The following is a 24,317-nucleotide window of genomic DNA, read 5'->3' on the forward strand; positions in this document are numbered from 1 at the left end:
TGCATGTAAGATCTGGTAGGTCTTATTGGCCCCCTGCGCGCCACATGACAGGTCTGGGCCTAGCCACACACACAAGGCAAGTTAGCTTGACGGTACTTGGTTTAATGCCTTGTGTTTGAGTCGATGAAAGGGCTAAAAGCAGGGAAAAAACTCAAATGACCCCATACTGTGCAACCTGAATTTCGGCTGGCATCCATCTCCAACAATTTGACGTGTTGTTTGTGGTGACACGCAGCTGTTGACCATCCCTTTTTGGATGATTAATCTTGGACTGGTGACACATTTCTCTGGAATCTCCTCATGACAATATTCATGACTGGCATATCAGGTCAATTATCCATTTACAAAGTAGCACAGGTAGTAATCCTGAATGTACCTGTGTACGTGTACGACAACAATATCAGCTGCCTGTGACTTCAGAACGAACCACGTCAGGACGTACACAGCCGAGCGCGTCTCTCCTGCCACGCAGCCCACTATGGCACCGCGTCGCAGGGTGTGAAACGTTCCATCCAACAACGGTCTTGACACTGATTCACTTGCCTTTCTATTATTTAAAGTGCAGCTGTCAACACCCAGAAACAATAGTGGAGTATTTTGGCACCGTGCGGTGCGACGTTCGGGGAAGGAGAGGCCGGGTCTAATTAGAGGCGCTGGTATTCTAGGCGTGTGTGTGTATTCTTCATCAAAGCTGCTGCGCTGAATTAATGCCTCAAGGAAGCATCTGAAAAATCAGCGGTAGGCAACTGTGATTAACCTTCCAGCGCCACAACAGAGGAGTCGGACTCGCAAAAAAACATCCGGGATCCATTTAGGGGGACGAACCTGTGACCCCGCCAGAAAACTTCCTTTGGGAAGCTTCTTCTAAATGATATTTCGGGGGTGGACTTTCCATAGTTTAGGCGGCAGAAGCGCTCTGGGCTTGGTGCAAACCATGACACTGAAAAACACCCAACAATTTGTTATGTCATCCGTTGTTGGCAAGTGAAGAAGAGCAGCTCGCTGAGGCATGTGTGTCAGGTATCATGATTGCAGGTTAATGAAATCAAAGGGACTTTTGTACCCAGCAAACCGGCGGAGCAAGTCAGAGGATGGCAGCGACATGGCATTGACAGCCACAATGCGATTTGAATTTCCTTGTCTGGCTGGTATGCCAGGCTCGATCCAGCAGGGCAGCTTGTCATTGTGTAAAGCCACATGGCAGGAGCACCACTGCGATGCGAATGGAATACACTGTGCTCGGTGACACATCCCAGTTCAGCAGGGAGCAAAACAAAGTTAGGACAGGAAGGCTTCGCCTCAGTACCACAGAAAATCCCAGTAGTCCAGCCTCCTTTGTGAGAAGGCCCAACGTCAATGTCTCACCAGTTTTGTTCTTCTGTTCGCGATGATAATCGTCATAAAATCAAACATACGACTTTGGTAAACAACCTTTGTGAGCAGCTCATTAAAGCTGAATTCCGGAGGATTCAATTGTAATCTCTGCACTGTTCTTGTTGAGGTGAGTCAAAACAATAATGACGGATCTCACCGGTGTCACCAGACGTCTCAGGTAATTTCAATATTGCATCATCAATATTGTATTGTCAAGAACACTCGCTTTGCTTGACTCTCCAATGAAGCAGACATGTTTGCCCCAAATAACTTTCCATTTATTCATTGAGTCAACTCAGCTGTCTTCAACTCCACCCTGCCTCAGCCTTGTGCCTGTTTGCCATTCATTCCAAGAGGCCTCAAAAGTCCAACAATGAGGTTTGTTTCCGTTTCCAGTTCTCTCGCCAGCTTTCCAAGCGACACTGCTGGCGTGCATTTGATCATCAGACTTTCCACGGATATCAACCCCTCGACGCCAGCTTGTGTCGCCAGATGGTTTCTTCTCGTTCCTCATGGTAAACTCTCCGACGACTTCTCTCTCGCTAAGCTCCCTCAAATATTCTACATTCCGTGCGCGCTTGATTTCCGTTTCAGCTACTTCCTTTGTTCTCTTTCATTTCCAGGTAGATTTCCGTGTACTTCCGAGTATTTTGTGGATCTCACTTTTTGTTTTCTCATCTATACGGTTATTTCCCCGGCACTTTATGTCTATTGGCCTCGCGGTTAACTTCCGAGTGCGTTTGAGTTCTCCCCGTTTATAGGCTTGATTATTAATTCGCCTCTCTTTCGTTTCAGGTTTTTCCCCAGCCCTTACGTGTTACTCCCGGTCCGTGTTTTGCTTCCGGCGCCTTCTGTTCTTCGTTCCTGTTCCTCTGTGTATATCTCATCTTTTGTCTATTAAATTGTTCATTTAATCTCGTCTCCGTTCCTTCTGTCGTCCAGTTATCATTTACAGCTCAGTCCAACCTCAGACAGCCATGATGTTTCAGACACACTGACCTCCTGACAGCACCATCAGTAAGGAGGAGAGCACCTAATGGGTTACAACTAGCAGCCAACATACAATGTAATTCAGTAAAAAGAGCTTCTGAACGTCATGACTGGAACACAACGTCCTTAAAATGCGTATACATCAACATTCAGAGCTGAACTGCCTTCAGTGTAGGACGCAAACGTCCACCTTCCCAATGTCAATATATGATGCCATGGGAGTGAGGACGGGTTGTCCAGTCGGACCGCACCAGGGAGGCATTCAAGTGACATCTGCACCTCAACTGGGAACAACAAACGGGTGGGTGGGATGTTCAGGATGAAGGGCTCAGGTTGAGGGGACAGGGATAAGTAGGCAAACAAGTGCGAGAGGAAATTGGAAGACAGTGACTGATGTCCTCCTGTCTGGACTCAAATCCAGATGGAAGTAGGTCATTAGGTTTACATTGACAAGGCACTGGTGGCTGAGTTTGAAACTCTGGGAACGTGCTTTCATGGCAGGTGTACGGTGACTCACTCACTCACATTCACTCGTAGACCAACAGTTATGCGGGTTTCTGTCCAGATGAAGACACCGTTACCAGCTGTTGTGTTTAGATTTCAGCCGACACACCCAGAGAGCCACCAGAATCCCGAGCGCTCTGACAAACAAACGCTGACTGACACAGTTTATTGGTGACACACGTCATTGCAATACAAACAGGCTTTGTGCTAAGAGATTTATTTTAAAAACAGCGTGTGCTCTCTGTGGTATTTGATCTGCTTCACTGAACTTGATCCGGGTTTCAAAGCCTTGATTTCATATTGTTCTCAATGGATATGACACTGCCCGGTTACCCAGATCTCCCCATCAGGAGAATGTTTCCACTGTTGCCAAGAGTTTGGCCAGTGTCTCCCTCTGCATCCTGCTGCCTCACAAACTTGCCTTGCTGAGAGTCGACAATGTTACAGGTACATGTTGTGATGTACAGCTTTGGTGACCATCATCGTCGATGGATCCCGAATACATGTCTGAATCCTGATTCCTGAAGAGTGGAAAAACACAATCGAAAATGTATATTGTCTCCACAGTTGCGGAGCGGGAAGATTTTTTTAGTCAATACCCAAATGTTCCAGAGGCAGGGCTACAGGCCCCTCCCCCTGACAACATGTCACACGTTTATTTTTTTCATTTATCATATACTTATATAAAAACGTCAGAACCAATCTGTCGCAGCTCACCACTGATGTCTGGGATGTTATATAGACATATAAAAGATTGCTCACGCCGTGTTGCTTTTCCGGTGATGTCACATTTTTGCAAAATAACCACAAGATTTAAGTTGAACACACAAACTAATGAATGCCCATTGATGCGGTCGTGTGACCTTCATGTTTTATGTGTCTCTGTGTGTTTATGGATGCTGGACTTCTTGATATTGAATTTTTAGATACTAAATTATTAATATTGCATTTTTTGGACACTGAAATTTTTATATTGATTTTTAATACTCTTTTTTTGCTAATGATTCTTTTTATTTTTTCAACTGAATTTTATTGAATTTATTTCTACATCAAACTAAATGGGAGGCAACAAAACATCAGTGCTAGAAATGTGATTAGAAATTCATATTCAATATCTGATGTCACAGATGTACTTCCACAGACTTTCAGGCTGTGAGTGGCAAAGCTCTACCTCCTGAAGAAACAAGGATATCTCAGCAACTGTAGCAGATGCCACAAAAGTGTGCAAGCTGCAGGAATCCAGAGGCTTTCTTCCATACCTGATCCTATTTTCAGGTTTCTACGGTGAACGGTTTGCGACAGATGGCGAGGTAAAAATGTATAAAGGTTGTTTTTTTTTCTGGTCCAGGTCTTCCGTGTATAATGGCAGTGAATGGAGCCAAAATCTGGGTTTTGGCTGCACTTTTCTGAGTCTCACACAACTTCTGAAGCTGGTACAGGTTGTCGAAGCACATCATACACGAGAGGACAAGAGGCGAAATGCGACAGAACTAGAGAAATTCACTTTTCTGAGGCACACTGTTTTATCTCAGCGATCGAATACAAACTCCACGCTATGGAGCTTCATTACACCCTGTAAATTTCTGACCATTCTCACGTTGTTTGAGGCGGATTGATGGCAAACTACACGTGTGAGTAGAGAGTCTGTTCAGGGCAACAGTGGAGCAAGTCAGCTACATTTTAAGCTTCGAATGGTGTTCCCAGGTGGAGGAGCTGTAGATAGTGCCCTTCAAGTGGTGCTGAAATTTGATCCCATTCATTTTCCATGGCAAAATTTGGAATATCTCAGGAATTCTGGGTCAAAGGTCCTGACTGTCCCACACATTTCTGTGTATATGCAGTACTGCACCGCAAACATCGAGTTGCAGAATATTTGAGAATGCAGAGTTGTCAGCGTTAGGCCAAGATGGCAGTGATGGGTTGATGAGGCGTCATGAAACAGTGTCGCAGGGTTGATGAAACTGTGTCCACTAGATGGCGCTCTTGGTTTAGAAATGGCCTCTGAAATCAGGACACTGTTTCATGAAACCTCATCAACCCTTCAATACTGTGTCATGAAACCTCATCTAACCATCACTACAAGACAGGTTTTAAAAGATATTAGTAAGGTCCTAACGTGTTTTCGGAAGTGGACAGGGAGCCAGTAAAACTAAAAGTAATACAGTGGCACCTCAGTTCTCGACCGCAGTCCGTTCCAGATAGCCGTTCGAGAAGCGAATTGTTTTTCCCATGACAATGAATGGAAAAAGCAGTGTCTGCTGCAGGTGGCTGTTCCTCTATGTGTGTGGCCGCTGCATGTGGGAGGGGTTGCCGAGTGAGTGAGGTCTCTCCAGAAGGGAAGAGGTGCCCGGTGCGTGTCCAGCTCTGAATGTGCGCTTCTGTGCAGTTTGGCTGTGACAAAGTCATAAACCAAGTCACGCTCTGTCCCAGACTGGCCTCATCCCTGTCCCAGCTCCAGCCCACAACAGGACATCAAACCCTGGAGTGAGCGCTCCAGCACCTCCCCTGTGACACTCTACCACGCTCCAGTGTGGAGACAGGAAAGGTTTTACACCTCAATATGAAGAAAAAACACTCAGTAAATGGAGCTAACGGGACACGTCTGCATACAGAGGCTGCGTCATACACAATAACAAAGCGTCAGGTGGGTCAGCTGGTTGGTCCGCGCACGTTATGGTTTTTCCGGCTTTTTTCGGGGGCGTTCCAGTTCTGGATTTTCAATCGAAATCAGAAGCCAAAAAATCTCAAAATTTTTGTTTGAACTCTGATTTGTTTGAATTCCGGGATGTTAGAAAACCGAGGCACCGCTGTATTTCTGTTTTGGACTTGTTCAGCTAAAAGAAAATGTGCCATTTACTTGGCAGTTGCGCCTTGAGAGTTCCTAATGTGGAGGGAAATCTGTGTGTCAACCGCATCGCAGTGGAAAGGCACCTGCTGACGCTGGCTGTTTGGTCCGATAGGTAGCATGTGGATAGGATGGGACCTAGAATTGGACCTTGTGGAACGCCATCCATCTATTTTTTTTGACAGAAATGAGTTGAGAAAGGTGATGGAAATGGACATCCACATGGATCCATTTGCTGCAGTGGAACTGAGCAGCCTGACAAGAACAGAAACAACTCCTCAGTGTTGAAAGAGAAAGAATTTTTATCACTGAAACGTGGCCAAAATTGAATGTGGAGTTCTCTTCAGTGAACTGCACTTAGACAACACTCTTGATTTAAGGCAGTGTTGCACCACGTAACGCGGTGAGGCGTTTAATTCCAAGTGAAATGAATGATGAAACAACATTTTTGGGGCTGGTGATGAAGCCAGAACAAGGGGCTTCCATCGTAAAAACTGTTCATTATTGTTGGGTTCAGAAACATTGTAAAACTTGATATACTCAACTATTTATTGTGACTAACTTAAGAATGAAGAAAAACGGAGGGACGCTTTGATCCTTTTCTCCTTCAGAGCTTGGGGCCTATCATGCGCACGTCTTTCTATAAAGGTCCTCAATATGACTCCTAATTTCATTTATTGTGTCGGACAAGAAATATTGTATGAACAACTTCATATTCAACAGTTTAGTATGACCTGAAATATTTGTGGAATTGAAATATCAATGAATGATTCTTTTTAAGAGGCACAATATCTTTTGTAGTTTTTGTAGAAACCATGACCGGCGTCCTCAGTCCTGTCCCGTAGCAGCACGACGCACGACGACCACACGGGTCACCAACACACACATGATCCTCACTCATCTCTCAACAACCAAATCGTCTCGTCCAAGCAAACGCCGCCTGCGCACAAAAGCGCCACCAGTTTATCTGATCGCCGGCGCCAAATTGTGCAAAATATTCCAACGCATGGACCCGCAGGTTCGCGGATCAGGTCCGACTGGTCTGATGACGGCAGTCACTGCTGGGAGACGTTGAAGTCAACACCCCCTGGATGAGGAGGTGTGTGAGCGTTGAAAGGGCCAAATCACTCACTGCACCACACTCATCTGTCTCTTCCTTGGAGCATTACAGCCACTCACACTTGGACATGCGATAAACTTCAATGGAATCCAAGGTGAGAAATTTGGCCGAAACACTCGGCGCTTGCATGTGTACTGTTCGCTTAGCCTGCAGCTTTATCTGACTCCCAGAGTGAGGTTCATCATATCATGAAATATTACTACGTAATAATACCAATAAGAATACTGAAATGCAATACGGCAATTCTCTGTAGACGGACTCAAGCTCAGGGTTCAACATTGCTGGTATTAGGACCTGCAACTCAGGTATTCATGACTGACAAACAACTAATATTGATGAAACTTGTTGGTATCCAACTGTCTGCAACAGTGCTTCTAAAAATGTAGCGGTAAGAAACTGCTTTTACGGTTACGTTTCAAACCATCTTGAAGAAAGCCGTGCTGTTTTTGGCTTTTTAATTTTATATACCGAAGATAATTTGACCATTAAAAATGTATTCTTCTATTCTTTCTTTCTCCTTTTGAAGTGTGTTTATTGTGCATTTCAATGATATTTTTATTAATATTATTATGACATTTTATGACATAATTTATTAGTATTTTAAAATCCCTTTCACATGTGAACATGCGCAGTAAAACAATTATTTTCAATGTGTTCAAATGGAGAACCTTTCTTTCTCGCCCACTCTCCGCGCCCCTCGTAAAAACCACAAACTCACATAACAAATGTGACAATTGAAGGGTTGAAACTGCAGAACTGTGAGACAGCAGTGTGACAAATGTCACTTAGTTTGGTCGTATATGACAAAGACTCGTGACGAAAACTCTAATCTGCAGCAGTTTGAGTCTAAAAACTGGTTTGATCAAATGCTTGCACATCCTCCATTCATAAGCACAACAACTGCTGTCGGAGGTGGAGTCTTACAGTAAGTCAGTCAAAACTGTGTCATATTTTGTTTTAAATTTTGAGCCGAGCTGGATGTCACACATGATGGCACATTGTCAAACAATGCCATCTTTGGAATGCAAAGGTAAGTCGGTGCAATTTCAGAGGCTGACATTGATGGAACAGACGCTGTGCTGTTGTTTTGTTCTGTTTGATACATGGACCGCATGTTTGACGGCCATCAGTCAGGATGTAGTGACACAGTCGGGCTTTGTCACCGGGGTCAGATCAGGGGTCGGGCTCCCGGCCCTTTTGTGCTCAGCTGGTTTAAAACTGTGTGACTGCTGTGTTGAAGACTCACACAGAGATGGACTCCTCACCACCGCAGCAGGACCAGAGCAAGAGTCAGGTGGAGGAGATCTCCGAAGTCAATTTCCTCAAGGACCTGTACATGTTCATGAAGAAGAGGGACACCCCCATCGAGAGAATCCCGCATCTGGGATTCAAACAAGGTGAGTCATTCTGTGTTAAATGTCCCTTGATAGAAGAGCATTTCACGGTGCTAGAGTATGAATTTGGACCCTAAAAAATGAATCTATTTGACTTTGGCACAAGAAAAAACATATACCCTGTGTTGTACAAACAATACAAATAATTGTAATGCTAATAATAATAATGTTTTTGTTATTATACACTATATTTCATTCATTATTATTGTTGTTGTTATTATTATATTATTATGCACAATAAACTAATATTGGATATGACATTTTAAATTTGATCATTATAAATGTTATGTAAAATATAAATGTAACATAAACATGATTTTGTATTTTATTCATTTGATTCACCAACTATTTGTCCATTTTCTTTTTGGGGTCATTTTTTTTGGAGAATCAAAAATATAAAAAATATTTGACAATATCGATAAATATGAATGTTACGTTTACATGATTACCATCTCACTGATGTTTTTTTTTAGTGCTCCACAAATTTCTGTTGGGCATATGAAGGTGAATTATTTTTCAGATGTACGTCAATGTTTTTTTCTTGTATTTGTGTCATGTATTTGACTTCAGCACTGTAAAACCTTGGCAGTGCTGAACGCTTCTTTCATCGCCAGGCAGTTGTTTCTTCCAAACTCAAAAGGACTTTTCTTTCTTTCCTGTCCGCCCCTCCAGTTGATCTGTATCTGATGTACCAGACAGTGATGGGCCTGGGCGGCTACGAGCAGGTAAACACAGCCTTCCATTGACAATGAGACAAAGCCTTCTTCCAAATAAGTGGATAATGAAATCTATTACGGACATAATGGCAGCAGCAACCGAAGCAAAGGGCTGATGATACTTGCCCTTCCACCAGGTGACGGCCCAGCAGCTGTGGAAACAGGTTTACAACACACTGGGAGGAAACCCGCGCAGCACCAGCGCCGCCACCTGCACGCGCAGACACTACGAGAAGTGAGTGGCTCCGGCGTCCGGCTGCCGTGCGCGGAGGGGCCTAACCCAACACTTGTGTCGCTGTCCAAGGCTCCTGCTGCCGTACGAGTGCCACGCCAAGGGAATCACCATGAAGGCGCTGCCTCAGCTTCCTCAGAAGAGCCTGCCGTTCCTGCCCTACAACAGAGAGGAGGACAGCGAGGGACTCAGGCCTCTCAAACGCAAGATCTTCCTGCCCCCGCAGCAGGTGGGTCCGCTCGCTCGGGCCGGCTGAGGCTCCACTCACGGTGGCGGCAGGGAGCTCCCTGTGTCCTGTTGAGGTGAAGCGATGGAGGTCCGGTTGTCTGAGGTCCAGTTCAGTTACAAACAAACACAACACCACTGCTCCGCACCGGAGACTGGTCGGTCTTAAGCTTTGTTAAAGAGAATCCGAGTCATGTTTTCTTTTCATGTACCTGTTCTCACATCTGTGTACAGAAATTCATGTAAGAAATTGTGCTCTCCTGACGCAAAGGACGGAATGACAAGCACTTGTGTGTGAAGTCAGCAGACTTGAAAGGCAATTTCTGTTGAAACTATGAAATATGATAAATAGCACACCAAAAGTGTCTTAAAAAAGACAAAAAAATGGAGAGAACATTGGCTTGAAAATGAGGTTGATAGAGGATGACAATTTCTTCCAGAAACTACCTAAAATAACTTAGAAATAAAAAAAAATACACAATAGTGAGGAAATATATATATATTGGGTTTATGATTGCCAAAGCAAATTAAAATAATTCTATAATAATATAATATAAAACAATTTAATAAAATATAATTATATGAAGTCAATTTTAATTCAAATGTTTAATGTAATGTAACTTCTTGTTTGCTTCTTGCTGCTTACTTACTTAATAACTTAATAACATCAATTTCCTTTTAGAAAAAAATAAACTAATGGAAAATAAGATAAAATAAAATGAAAAAGTGGGTGGGAAAAGAATTCAGACACAATTATTTTTTCATTTGTAGCTTATTTGTAGAGTAATTTCACCTTTCCAAAGACATGAAATACAGGAATACAATTCGTGAATTAACGGTGTTATAGGAATGGCTACTAATTCCTTGTCGAACGAGCTCCTCCAGATATTGTCTGACTAATGATGGGAAACATTATCACGCTCGTAACGACAAACTTTCCGAGCACTGTTTGTTAAATCCAGGTTGGCGATGGAGGAAGCTAACGCTAAATACGCTATGGAATTCCACCTCGTGGTGATGTCATAAATAGCAAGTCGCACATATTTGAAGTGGCTCCAAATTAAAAGAATGAAAATTCATTGCTCACTGAAGTCTCACGTACAAGCATTGTATATTTTGACAAACTCAACTGGAATAAATATTTTCGTAATTCGCAATTTCAGCCTAAATATTAGCATCCCCAGTATAGTTATGAACATTGTCCAACATTCATTGTAATTACAAAAATGCAAGCGGCTTCAACTGAAGTTCACGACATTTGAACTGAAGCTGAACTTGGACGGAAGTAAAAACCTCACTCTGCTACTTCATGGCGTGAACTCCTAGCTTTAGCTGGTGCCTTCTTCCTGCCTCAAAAACACAGGTTCAACTCTGACGACTGAGCTTCTATCACTAAGGAAATAAAACAGAGCATTTTAAAATGAAAAAAAAAAAAAAAAGTTTGAGTTTTTCCAACATGAAGAACGCTCATAAATATAGAATATAAGAGACATTTCAGCTGATGAAATATGTGCACATGAAACCAACCTCGTGGTTCCAGACACCAAAGGTTTGTGACATCCTGCTCCCAGCGCCAAGTCTGAGCCGCCTGTGGCCGAATGCTGCCCTTCGTAAACTAAGTCAATCACTAATTCTTCACAGAGAAAGGCTCCCGTGTTTGTTTATCATCTGGCAGTGATTTATTAAAGCATCAGAACTGAGTGCTGAATGGACACACTCCCCGACACAACAGCAGCCTCAGTAATCCACCCGTTGACAGACAGCTTTATCAGCGGCTCTGACTCACTCCACAGTTTATGTAACCCAGCCATGACAAAGGAGCGTTTTATCGGCCAACGTTACAGCCGTTGTGGTCGGTGGCTCAAGGCTAGCGGTTTCCACATTCACCCACGATCATCCCGTCATCAGGATCAAGGACTTTTGAGAATCTCAGGGATGCCGAGAGAGACTGGGGTCTCGCTTCTTGTCCTCTTTTATTCGCTGAAGCAATATACATTGCATCGTGTGCGGAAAAAGTGTTCCCAATGCGCTTTTATAATATATTTCAAAACATCTTAAAAAATACATTTATGAAGGGGTTGAAAACCCAATTCATTTTTTTTTCTGTCAACACAAGAACACAAAAGCAGGTGCGATTTGCGGACAACAAAAAGAGGAACTTTTAGTCTCAAGGAAGGTCGGGTGATGCGAAGGTGGACGGTTGCACGAGTGATCTTGACTTGGTGTAGGCTGTATGGTATGCTAGTCCACTTGTGAGTCATGTAGGCCCAACCAAAGATGAGCGGTGCCAATGATGGACGTGACTCATGTCTGTTTCTGATGACCGATATCTTTCTTTTGTTCTCTTCCCTCAGCATCTGCAGCCAGATCCACGGGACTTTGCCATCCCTCTTTCTCTCTACGCCCCAATAACCCACCCATTTGTGACGCCTTACATCCCAGCAGCCTCCCAGAGCCCATTCGCCCTCCCGCCACACTCCATCAGCTTGGCAGAGAGCTTTAAAGAGCCACTTCAGCACTTACGATTCCTGTCCGAGCGCTACAAGTCTTGGTCTGGACTGTCCAGACCGGACCCTCTCAATCTAGTCAAGTCGCCGGACGAGAGCGAAGACGGCGGCCCCACCTCCTCTTTCTCAGCCCCTCCTCCAAGCAAGAACCCCAAATTCCTCAACACACCATACCCACTGTACTCCAAGCAGCACCCTCGGCTGGGGTCAAACAAACCGCAGGAAGTGGAGTCGGACGAGCCGGTCTCCGTGGTTGATACATCAGAAGACAGCGGTGAATACGTCATTGATCTCACATCTAAAAGAAGAAGCCCTTTTGGCGATCCGTCACTGAAGAATCCCCCGGACACACCAAGGAAACCCGACTCACCAAAGACGGATTATCACAACCCAGAGCGACTTCGGAGCCCGGACGTGAAGCCCATTGACTCGCTGCCCAGTCCTCTTCAACAGAGCACCAGGAAGATGGAAATCGAGGTCCCTCTCTCTGTATTTCAAAAGTGGCTCCAGCTCTGCGGGCCGCTGGCAACCATGCAAGGATTGAAGCAGCTACAACCTCTAATCCAGGAGGAGCCGTCCAGACAGAGGGACTCCTCTGAAAATGATCTCCTCCACGGCAATCTGTCGTTCCAGATCAACTCCCAACACCACGATGCCAGCTCAACCGCCGAGGATCTGAGGATACGGAAGGTGCCAAGTGCCACCTGCCCCGACCAAACGTCCGTCACTCATCCCGGAGGGGCGCAGAATCCCACCACCAGCTACAGGCCTCCAGCACTGACTGGATTTCAAAAAGCCAGTCGAGAATTGAGTGACTTTGACAGGAGGTACGGCAACATGGACAAGAGCAGCTGGACCGCGTACAACAAGCCGAGCCCAGTTCCAGTGAAGCTGGACTACGCTCAACCTCAGGTGGGGCTGCTGAACCAAGAGCGAGAGAGGGCGCCCTCATCTGTGTACATGGGGAACTCCAGCGCGGACCCCATGCTGCAGCTCACCAAAGACGAGGTGATGAAGTTGAAGAGAATGATCTACAGCTCCATGTAGGACTCCACAGCTGCTGCTGCTGCTGCTTCTCAGGTTTCATAAACTATTTGATGAAGAATGTGTCATTTTAAATAACCCAGCACTATTTTTATATTTTTTTTGTACAGAAGTCTCACATTGTAAAGATGTTTTTTTTTTTGTATTTGACCTAATAAATGTCAATCTTTTAAGCATTTCCTCAATTTTGTACCTGCAAACAAAATACACTTCATAAAACGAGCCCATACGTTGAACACATGCACATGAGGAGGAGCGGCCACAGACGGGGACCGAGATGAAAGCCGTGAGGAAGTGAACGAGGCAGGGTGGAAACCACTACAGCAGCTGAGGAAGCTTTAGGCAGTTTGTAGTTACAGGAATCAGGGATGAGAAGTAGAGCTATGTGATGCTCTCCATTTCGTCTCTGGTGCTCACCTCTACCAACAACGTCTCATGTTTCCTTCCCATGAAAGAGCCTTCACAACCTGTCCAGGAAACTATACAGTGCCAGGACATCTGCCGGAGACTGCTGCTGACGTTGCAGGAAGAATGAGGAGGTGAAGAAGAGAGTGCAAGCTGGGTGGAGATGACTGATGAAGAGTGACAGAAAAGCTTCAGGTTGCCATGGGAGAAAGGAGAAGGTCAGAAATGAGTTAGTCAGAGGGCATCAGGAGACAGTTGGTTGGGAGGACAGTTTGTGGAGAGGAGAGACGCTGTTGGACAAAGAATGTTGGAGATCAAGGAGAGGAAGACAAGGGTGAGGATCATGATGGATGAATATATATATATATATATATATATATATATATATATATATATATATATATATATATATATATATATAATTAAAAGAACTAATGCGTTCCAAGCCTTAAAATAGTCTTTTGTAGGAGTGAATGTAGAGTGTGTGCTGCAGGTGGCTGTTCCTCTATGTGTGTGGCCGCTGCATGTGGGAGGGGTTGCCGAGTGAGTGAGGTCTCTCCAGAAGTGAAGAGGTGCCCGGTGCGTGTCCAGCTCTGAATGTGCGCTTCTGTGCAGTTTGGCTGTGACAAAGTCATAAACCAAGTCAGGCTCTGTCCCAGACTGGCCTCATCCCTGTCCCAGCTCCAGCCCACAACAGGACATCAAACCCTGGAGTGAGCGCTCCAGCACCTCCCCTGTGACACTCTACCACGCTCCAGTGTGGAGACAGGAAAGGTTTGACACCTCAATATGAAGAAAAAACAGTCAGTAAATGGAGCTAACGGGACACGTCTGCATGCAGAGGCTGCGTTATACACACTATATATATATATATAGGTCCAGTTTCTGCAGTTTTCCTAGTTCTTGTTCCTTTCTCTGCTTTACTTTTTCTGTTTGTTCTTGTCTTGTGTGGATTTGCTGGATGGAGCGATACCGTTGCTTCTGCATAAACTACTCTTTGCCTTTGTTGCCTTCACAGTTAGCAAGTCATGCTAACTCCATGCTGGTGAAGCGTCCTAGCTGGTGTTCTGTGGAGGAACAGACGTGGGAGCCACACCGGGGTTGAAGTGAGGAGGGGACAACGGACCAAGCGAGACGTTAGCTCGGCATTGGTCTGGCATGCAAGTGTCATACGGGTTACAGGTCTTATTCCAGAACGCAACAACGCTGGAGAAGGCCTTGTCCACCCTCGCTGTATTTATGCTGTACTTTTACATTTTTATTTTTTATTTATTTTTATCATTTTATTTATTGCAGTATGTTTAACATTTTTTCTTATTCTTCTTTGGTTCAATGTTGATTGTCTTATTGCTTCATCTATGTCTTTGACGTACTGCTGCCATAGCAACCAAAATGTCCCCAATGGTCAGAAGAAAAAAGGCAGTTTAATACAGTATATGTCTCTTTCATGGGTTCGTCCTCAGGGAAAAGGTAATTTATACAGTTGGTGGTGACTGACCGGGCAGTTGATACCCAGAATGCATCTGGAGAAATTCTATCTTTGAAGCTACACCTGAGACTTGACTCAGTCTGAGTGGACTGGAGCACCCTGTATAACAAGTGCCTTCCTTCCAAATCACTTCTTAGCGTCATGACTCACACAGCGTTCTGAGCCTTCCTGCCAGGGCCCCTGGAAAGTCCGGGCCTGGGGCCAGCCGCCTCCCTTATGTGCCACCAATGGACCAATGACATTCAGAGGTTACTTGAAGACACATCCAGATGTCAGATCTTTCCATCACCGACACGTGTATCTCAGAGGCGCTGAGGTGTTCCAGCAACACTGTCATCGTGAGCTCCACATTATTTTATAGGAAAAGAAAAACACAACTTCCCACTCTGCGTTTCCTCAGCTTAGCAAACTCACCCAACAGCTCTGTTACTATTGGTGACACGCATTCGTCCTTCAGAAAAAACATGCATATTAAATGTTATCATTGTTGCTTCATGTCACAACATGAAACGGTTCAAAACGCTTTGTGTCGTTACGGCTCGCTGCTGACTGATGTCGTACCACATTCAGGCATATCACGTCGATGACTGTGAATTCGTGCGGTCCAAATTCTCCACCCCGAGTCTTTACACCGTGGCCTGTTCTGGTGAAACCCCAGGACCTACAGTTGACCCCTTGTGCTCAACTCACCTAAAAATGGAAACCTCCCCGACGACTTTGACCAAGACTTCACCCTTTTGACGATTCCTCATCCGTTTGGGCTTTGTCTGCGGACAGACGGGACAAACACGAGCTGGAAACTAAATGGCTCCACGGTGCGTCAATGTTGATTTCCCACATGACTGCGATGTGCTGCGAGTTTACCAAAGGATCAAACTGGAACTCGTTGTGAGTCAACAGAGTGGCGAGGTCACCCAGGCTGCCATGAGTGTCACACATGGAGCTGTGTGGAAATGGAAAACAAACGTCCCTTCAGTCTCGCCGTACACAAACAGGTCATTCAGCATGAACTTGGCTCACGCTCCGATTGTCACATGAGAGCTATGGAAACAATTCATATTGCAAGCTGATCACCAGAACGTTGTTCTCATCGAGCTGAGCATCTTGACCGACAGGTCGTATGTGGACGGTACATGGACTTCCAAAAAGAATCAGCTGCAGTTCTTAGCCAATTTCAACGTCAATATCAAAGCAGAACGTCTGACTTTTCTGAATCTCCTTCATAACATGTCTCATGTAGCTGTTGAGGTTAGCACCTCTAATTCCATTTCAGGGCTCCCCTAACTGTCAAAGTTCAAAACAATGAAACACCGGACTTTGATTTAAACTGCCTCCACCACTTGAGATTTGACTCAGAATCTCAGTTCGCCACTTGAAAAGCCCTCCTGCTGAATGAACATGAACAATCCAGGACATCAGAACATCCATGTCGTTCCCATAAAGACCTGTGGCTGACATGTCAGCGGCACCCTGAGGAGAATTCCTCTGTCTGTCACAACCAAACAGACAAAGTGAGGCCTCCCCAAAAAACATAACCTCTTATATCCATGTATCTCTTTTTATTGAAACAGTTACACATGACAAATGCAAACAAATACAAAACAGAAATAGACATGCGTAATCACTCTTCAAAATTTCACTCTTTCAGTCGGGCTTTTCTTGATGCAAATTCCTCATCTATTTCTGCAAGAGAAATTTGCTGCCCAATTGAAGAGTTTGTGCTGATGGACGGAGCTGACCGGACTGAGAGACGTGCGGCTGCACAAGCTTCAGCTATGCCACGGAAGCAAACAATGACGTCTCTGACCCGTGTCTGCGGTGAACTCACAACATTATTCGTGACGTCAATGATCTGCAGATGCATAGATTTGTCTTCAACTGCCTTCACTCATGGGTGGTTTTGATAGAACCGGAAGGACTGAAGAGCTCACGGCTCCACCCTTAGGCACGCTGTAATTTGACTTATTGTATATCCACTGCATGTAAACTAGGAGAACATAACGCAATCGTGACTTAGTCGGGCTACTATCTGGATGTAACCACAGTCGATGACAGCAAGTTAGGGCGGTTTCACACTGCGGACTCTGTCTCGAGACAAAGCGCATTTGGCTCAGAAGTCTGACATGTGAACACAAGTGAGTCGGGTCTTGGCCGTGGACTTGATCCCGGCTGGAGAGCTGCACCTTGTCTCGGGAAACTCTCCGTGAGCTTCTCGCCTCAGGTGACTCTGCGCTGGACGCTGGACACTACGTGTACAGTGCGACTCCACACAAACATGATAGATCCCGGGCAGACAACATCGTTCTTCTCAAACTCCCTGAACACTGAGGTTTGCAGCTGCGTGGGCAGGAAAATAGTGCTGGGGAACGGGAGTGCAACGCCGGGTCTCGCTACTTATGCGGATGTTTGATAATTCACGTTTTCGCCTTTATTAGGTTGATAAACACCTGATGTTATTGACAGACAGATTTGCTTAAATGAATAATGCAGCGCTCTACAGTCACTGTTTTCACTGCTGTGATCTCGCTGCAGCGCAGCTGTCTGCATGAGGACAGTGAAGAGGACACTGATTTTCCCCAAGTCACTGAAGATCACCAGACTGTTCATTGCTCATTTCTGGCGTGGCTTGGCTGTGAAACGCCACATTCTTTTACAGCCGTGGCGGAGGTCCATCATCAGCTAATATCTGAGGTGACGATGACTCGAATCATCAACTGAATGGTCAAGCCGATGGTGGCTGCTTTGCAGGATTATTTTGCCCTGAAAGTTTGCCTCAAACAGGTTTGGAAACGGACAGCAAATGCCCAGGGTTTTCCAAAGTAAACAAGCCATGATGGCAATGTATCAAAACAGCAGAGAAGCTATCAAAAACATGGGTGAGGAGGCGCCAATAGTCGCCGGTAACAGACCCACTCAGTCGCACTGTTGACCCAAACACATGACATGTTTTGTACTGCTGACCCTTCTGAAGAGAGATTATCATTCAAGTGTTGCCGTCCGTGTCTGATCCGTTCAGACCCTTCATCCTCTCACAATAGTCTGAGTTGTCGCGTCCTTGGTTCACATGAACCTTCTCTTCTTCCTCAAAAACTGTTGACAAATCCCCCATTATTGGCTGATATTGCCGCTACTTCTACTGCTACAGTACACAGCGCACCAGTGTCTGGTACCTCCAGTGATGTCACAAGATGGCAGTCGCGCTAGTTCCACTTATGAGAATCTCGTCTGAAACAACAATTGATTATACATGGTTGGATATGAAAATCAAATTCTACTGATTTCTTTTGTATACACAGAATAAAAACCCAGTACTCTCCGTGGCACTTTAACCGCTGGATTTTTGGGACTCGGGGAGGAAACCAGAGTACCCAGAGGAAACCCAAACGGGAAGGATTCGAGTTGACTCCAAACCACTGCAGTATCAGTTCATGCCAGTCATTCAGAAGCATTTTATTTGTGTAGCGTTAGGTTCCTCTTCTGCGTCTTGTTTCTGTCACATTTCGAATCATTGCTGGTGTTCTCTTGAAGATGAATCGGACGCCATCGTCTTCCTCGCTGACACCCAGGAACCGATGGTCCGGACCACTGATTCAGTAGCTGGAAACCACATAGACAAGATGATCCTGATGCCAGACGTTTTAAAACTGAAAACAGGCCCCTCGACACGATCGCTGTCAGCGTGCCAGCACTCGTCACGGCGCTTGTTGGGTATGAGGATGCAACCGCCGGTTTACCAGAAGGAACGCAGCGAAGGCTGGTAACCTGCCAGAGGACACAGACGCCAGCGCGCGATAGCGTGCGGGCGTAGCCGCTCCATGAGTGACTGCGGTCCTGATTGCAGTGGAATGGTTGAATCTAAATTTAACCTCCCAATAAAAACGATGGTATTGATGCGAGTTAGTCAAACCACAAGTCGAAGACAGACCTGTGACTCATACTGAAAAGGCATTTTTGAATTTGTAATTCGGGAAGTGATAAGTGGTGAATGACGCTGCAATTGAGAGACATTTAACCTTTAATAACTCTGAAGCAGCTCATAAAACTGCCGGCAAGTCGAAGCATGGGAGAGTCACAATCACAAAAATTCAAGTGCCTCAATTACGCGATAAACACCTCCTGGAAATATTTCACCCAGTTAAGAGTTGAATAACATTGAATAAATATTGAGTCATTTTAAACAAAAATATTTATGGTGGATAAATGTTTGTGAAATACATATATTTCTGCAAAATTTCCAAGACAATTTCCATGTTTTATTTAACAGACACAAGCCTGCAGTCAGACAAAGACTGCATTGTGAAAAGGTGAAACTGTGACTCTCCCAGATAGTGAGATCCAAATATATCAACTATCAACACTTCTGGCTGAACCGGTGGATCCGGCTGGGGTTGACCAATCGGTGGCCTCTGTGGGTGCACGGGCCCGCCCACCTCACCCCCCCCCCCCCGCCCCTCGCCTCAGCCCCTCCTCACTTAGACGTGACAGGACTTATTCATTCCTGTGGTTCCGAGGCGAGGGCGGTAGGACGCCTTGACGCCTGCGAGTTTGTCTTCCAGTGTGTGGTAACTGACACGGTGAGACTAATGTGCGATCAACAGCGATACATCATGTCTGGATCTCAGAATCCCGGGCGGCACCGCTGAGGCTTCCGCCCTGCCCTGGTGCCCTGTCTCCAACCCCTCAATTCCCTTGAATGATGTTCCGTGTTATTTCTTGGTCTGGTCCATGACCACAAACAAGGAAGGACCCCTGCAGGTGCACAAGACCCCCAGCGGTCAAGACAAGCCCGGCAAGCCGGGGCAGACCCAAAGTGCAACCACTGATCCTGTGCAATGAGAGCCACTCGCTGAGGTGGCTCTCAAGGATGCTGTCCTGGTTCCCAGCTTGGGGAGTTTGGGGTTCTTTATTTCAAATGGAGTAGGAAGTTACTCTTAGTCTTTGCAAACCCACACCAGCACACTTCACACCTCAGAATCTAAGTCCCAGTTACAGTTATGAACCTGAGCACAGCTGGACGGGCTGTAAAATGGCACGGCCTCCCTCAAAAAAAAACAAAAGAGTTGCATGTATCATTACCTTTGGGTCTTCAAGCGGGTGGGCGCTCACCTTTCTTTGTAGTAGTGCCAAAGGCGAGCTCTGATCTCCAAGGACAAATCTGGAGGTGCAGCACCCTCAGTGGGACAGCAGGGCGACACTGCATGACATTCAAATGAGCACACAGGTCAGGATCTGTGTAAGATCAGGGAAATCATTTCGCACACAGTCGTTTCTAGGCCATGCAGTTACTGGGACCATCAGGAGCACAGTCGCTGGTCAAATGGTGGGGATAAATGAGATAGACTTGAGGTCCAGTTCTAGAGACAGGATCTCAGGGTTACAATGCCATGCTACGTAACTACTTCAGATGCCAAGCAAATGCCAGTCCCAGGAACGAAGGTTGTACAGCGCAGTATACCAGAGAGTATTGGTCATTCAGGTTCAACGGTTGGGGCCCGGGGGTTACAAGTCCGCTGGCAGGAGAGCAAGTGGCTGCCTGCATCCTGGTGCCAGAACTCACCCTCGGCATCAAACAGGCTGATGATGAACCTTGGTACTAATGGCAGAATTAGGTCAGCCAAACATGTTAATTCGGACCTTCAGGCAAAGGAGTCGGGAGAGTTTTCAGTGGCCTAAAGTTTGCTCTTTTGGCGATGTGGTACAGGCCAAGATCTTGTTTAGGTACTGAGGAGCATGTCATGTGTTTGAGAACTTCAGCTGGTCCCAGCGTGGAACAGGGTTCGGTTCAGTTCTTACGATTCAAATTTGGATAAACCAAAACAGATACAGATCACTTTTAAAACATGATGACAGTTTAGCAAGATACTGATGTTTTACATTCCATATCAGAAAATCAACCGCCATTCCTCAGGATCAGCATTTTCTTTATCTGTCAGCAACGTTTAATTTTGGTCACCAATCATTTAATCTCGTGAAGCCGGGCATTCCAGTTATTGCCCAGGAAGTCAGACTCATCGTTTGTTTTCAGAGTTGTGCTATTCCAGTCATTAGGGATTTTTTTGGTTGAACAAAACTGGTCCGTCCAGTGGTCGCTGGGACACATTCCAAAAAGGGAAAAAAAGGTACTGTGAATGACGCAAAGAACGCTGATTGAAACACAGCTATTGTCACAACCTTTTCACGACTCGAAAACCCAAGTCGACACACACCGAGTGAATGAATCACAACACGCTAGTGTGAGTCTGTAACACTTATATGAAGGCACCTCGGTTCACCATCAGTCTCCAACCCATTACACCCCTCTGTGGGGGGTGATTTACATTAAGATGTGTTTTATAACAGCGCCTTTACCGTAAATACAGGACTGTAGAGTGCACCGGGAGTTAAATTACTCTGAGCTTCCAACACACCACGTCCCCCTCTTGCACCTGCGCCTGCCTTCATCATCCTCAGCCACACCTTCATCATGAACCTCACTCTCGTCCTCCTCTACTACATCTCTAACGTTCCTGGTCCACCATCCTCTCCACCAACGAATAATAGGTGACTAATAGTATCTTCATCTCTGACTCCACTGACTCTGACTCCCGAGAGGCTCGAAACATCGTCGCAGGGACCACAACTGGTGCCAGCACTCTCTTCTTCACCCCCTCCCTCACACGGTGCGACTGGAACATACGATGTGATGTCTTCACCTATCTCGTGGAAAAGTGATCTGGGCTTGACTGTGAGGGACTTTCGGCTGCTGCAGCTCTTCGCTGGCTCCATCTTCATCAGGTCTTCAGCGCACTGTTTCCACTCGGCTGTGGGGGAGAGACGAGAACAGACTGTCAGATACATTTGACCTTGATCTTTAATGCGACAGACATGCCGTCATGGCTTGCAACAGCATTTCTCAGAACCTTTGACCAAGATATGAGGGGTGAAACATCTGATGTAGATAAAGGCGAGGGTTTGCTGCGCTCTTTAATGTGAAAAATGAGCAGAATTTTTGAAGAATTAAATCAATTTTCACACTAAATACGAGCGGAAGCGAACGGAAGAGTATTAAGAAGTGTGTGCCTCGTGTTGGAGGTTTGACGTTACGAAACAAAGGTACGTTCCATCACACACCTTAAGTGAACGGTAGAGGCAGGTGATCATGGTTGTCATGAGATGTTTCATCTGCTGCAACACAATGTCCAATAGCTGATTAACTCCCCTGTGCATGCGTCGCCTGTGAGTGAAGCGTGACGTTCAGCAGTGCGCATACTTCCGACAAAAATAGCCCAATGATTGGAAATTCCTGGGCCGACTATTTTCAGCGTTTGTTCATGTGCAGGAATGATGCTGATGGACTGATGGTTCACTCACTCACACGGCAGTTCACAACTCTCTTGAGACAAGAGGGTGTGTGTAGGCGTACTTGTTTATCCGTACTTGTTCAAACCTTTGTGAGGACGTCTTTGCCGGTAGTGTGTTTGTGTGTGGTCAGCTTAGTAAACAACTTGCAACAGTATTGTCAGTTGTGAGCTGTCAGGTGTTTTGATGTGCATATAAATACCATACAGACAACAAGGAGATAGTTTTGTTCACTGTTTTGTACACTTTTTGTGAGTGTGACTGTGTTGTTTTGTGAGCATTTTATTTGTTATTTTTTTGGTGGGGAGGGTGTGGGGGATCGCTTTAAAAGCGTGTTTGTCATCCTGTATTTTAGCTGTGATTTCTTGTGTTATGAACAACAGTTTGGTTGTTTGCTTCTCTACTGAAAGTGAGTGTTTTGTGTGCGCACCCCTGTAATTAAACAATTTCTGCGTGGAATGGAGTTCGCATAGTTGCAAGACTATAATTGTCGTAAAACATTCAGGTCACTTGGTGCGTGTCCGATTTTGTGTGCCATGAGAGAATTCCTGAAAGTGCATGTTTTGGTTTGTGTGTACCAGCGTGTGCATCTGTGTGTGTGTGTGTGTGTGTGTGTGTGTGTGTGTGTGTGCGTGTGCGTGTGCGTGTGCGTGTGCGTGTGCGTGTGCGTGTGCGTGTGTGTGTGTGTGAGACCCATCGGGCTCGTGTGTGTGTGTGTTCAGGCGCCTGTGTTAGGCAGCTACGTGAATCCTGGCACCATTGTCAACGTTCAGGGATGAGCATGAGTCTGTATCGAGAACAACACTCTGAAGGCTTTGTGTGTCGGTGTTGTCTTACATATGTATGTCTCCCTCTCTCTCTCTCTCTCTCTCTCTCTCTCTCTCTAGAATGATAGAAATACAAAGGTGTGTCCATGTGTTCTTGTGCTGTATCTTTGTTTCAATAAACACAGTGAGGACATTCTTGCAAAGCAAGGACACATTTGCCAGTCCTCTCTTTGTCAAGTCTCATTCTGAAGGTTAAAAGAAAACAGCTAGGCTGTTATTATTGGGCTCTAGTCCGGTTCAGGGTAAAGGTTAAGTTTAGCCATTTGTTTTCGATGGTGAGGTTTAGGGGGCCGAGGCTGGGGAAAGGGTTATGTCAATGTATCTCAATGATGGGCCTCACTGAGATAAGAAGAGAAACGTGTGTGTTGCACCTATGCATGGACTTGTTTATCCAACTTTGATGGACCAATTCTTGACAAAACTCTATCCTTCTGAGGACCGTGTGACTTTGTGGGGACATTGGGCTGGACCCCACAAGGTTAAGCCTTTATTTGAGGATGAAGACTTCAAAATAACTGGGTCATTATACCAGGGTTCCGGTTTGGTTCAGAGTCCTGGTTCAGGTGAGCCATGTGTTTTGGAGGGTTAGGTTGAGAGTGAGAGGCTGGGGAAAGGGTTATGGCCCTGAGAGGTCCTCACAAGGATAGCGATACAATGTGTGTGTGTTCTTGTGCTATTATCTTTGCGAGAACCTGAATGAGTTTTTAACCTAGTGAGGACATGTTTGGCCGGTGCTCACTTTGTCAAGCCTCAGTTTGAGGGTTAAAACCACAAAACAGCTGAGTTATTACCATTGGGTTTGAGTTTGGTTAAGGATAGCCATCTGTTTTAGCTGGTTAGGGTTAGTGCGAGTGGCTGGGGAAAGGGTTATGGTCATGAGAGGTCCTCACAAGGATAGTGATACAGACATGTCTGCATGTTTGCACAGGAGTTGCCTGACCGAGGTGTGTGTGTGGCAGTGTAGGTAGCTGTACACATTTGCTGCGTCTAACAAGAACTAGTCTTTGTCCTACAATTAGTTTGTTCCTAAAATAAATGACAGACTCATCTGTTCTCGTCAGGAGCTTCTTCTGTTCACCTGTAATCTGCCGCCAACAAAGAGACTGGGCCTCGGCGTGAGTGAGTCACCAGATGAACAAAGAGACTGAAGGCTTCCTCTGATGAACCTACGGTTCTTATTGCCACCAACAACACTTTCATTATTTGTTTGTGCCACAGTGTTTTGTTATCCTCTTCCATTTCATCCTCTGCAATGACATGAATTCTGGGTGTTCAGCCCAACGTTTCATAAAGACCCACAATTATAC

The 24,317-nt window shown here is 45.5% G+C and overlaps 2 protein-coding genes across 5 annotated transcripts in view; one reads left to right on the forward strand and one right to left on the reverse strand.

Moving 5' to 3' along the window:
* LOC128760712 (rhotekin-like) overlaps positions 1–24,317 on the reverse strand; it is a 62,570-nt gene that overhangs the window by 31,168 nt on the left and 7,085 nt on the right. Inside the window, exons 11-14 of one of the 4 annotated variants that reach the window (XR_008415534.1) lie at positions 21,538–21,645; positions 19,952–20,039; positions 15,579–18,070; positions 14,241–15,535 (exon numbers count right to left, since the gene is read on the reverse strand). Coding sequence is in view for 3 of the 4 variants with exons in the window: in XM_053869472.1 (XP_053725447.1) it covers positions 18,046–18,070; positions 19,952–20,039; positions 21,538–21,645 (221 nt within the window). In the remaining variant the exon portion in view is untranslated. Of the gene's footprint in view, positions 1–14,240; positions 18,443–19,951; positions 20,040–21,537; positions 21,646–24,317 lie in introns of those variants that run through there. The other 3 variants (XM_053869472.1, XM_053870438.1, XM_053868734.1) reach the window with 3 other exon arrangements.
* arid6 (AT-rich interaction domain 6) lies at positions 6,784–13,299 on the forward strand. The gene is made up of 6 exons (XM_053867487.1): positions 6,784–6,927; positions 8,074–8,230; positions 8,900–8,952; positions 9,081–9,178; positions 9,248–9,404; positions 11,755–13,299. Exons 1-6 carry the CDS (start codon positions 6,916–6,918, stop codon positions 12,952–12,954), a joined length of 1,677 nt encoding a protein of 558 aa, XP_053723462.1. The 5' UTR covers positions 6,784–6,915; the 3' UTR covers positions 12,955–13,299.

This window comes from Synchiropus splendidus, chromosome 1 (genome assembly GCF_027744825.2).
Source record: "Synchiropus splendidus isolate RoL2022-P1 chromosome 1, RoL_Sspl_1.0, whole genome shotgun sequence".
NCBI lineage: Eukaryota > Metazoa > Chordata > Actinopteri > Syngnathiformes > Callionymidae > Synchiropus > Synchiropus splendidus.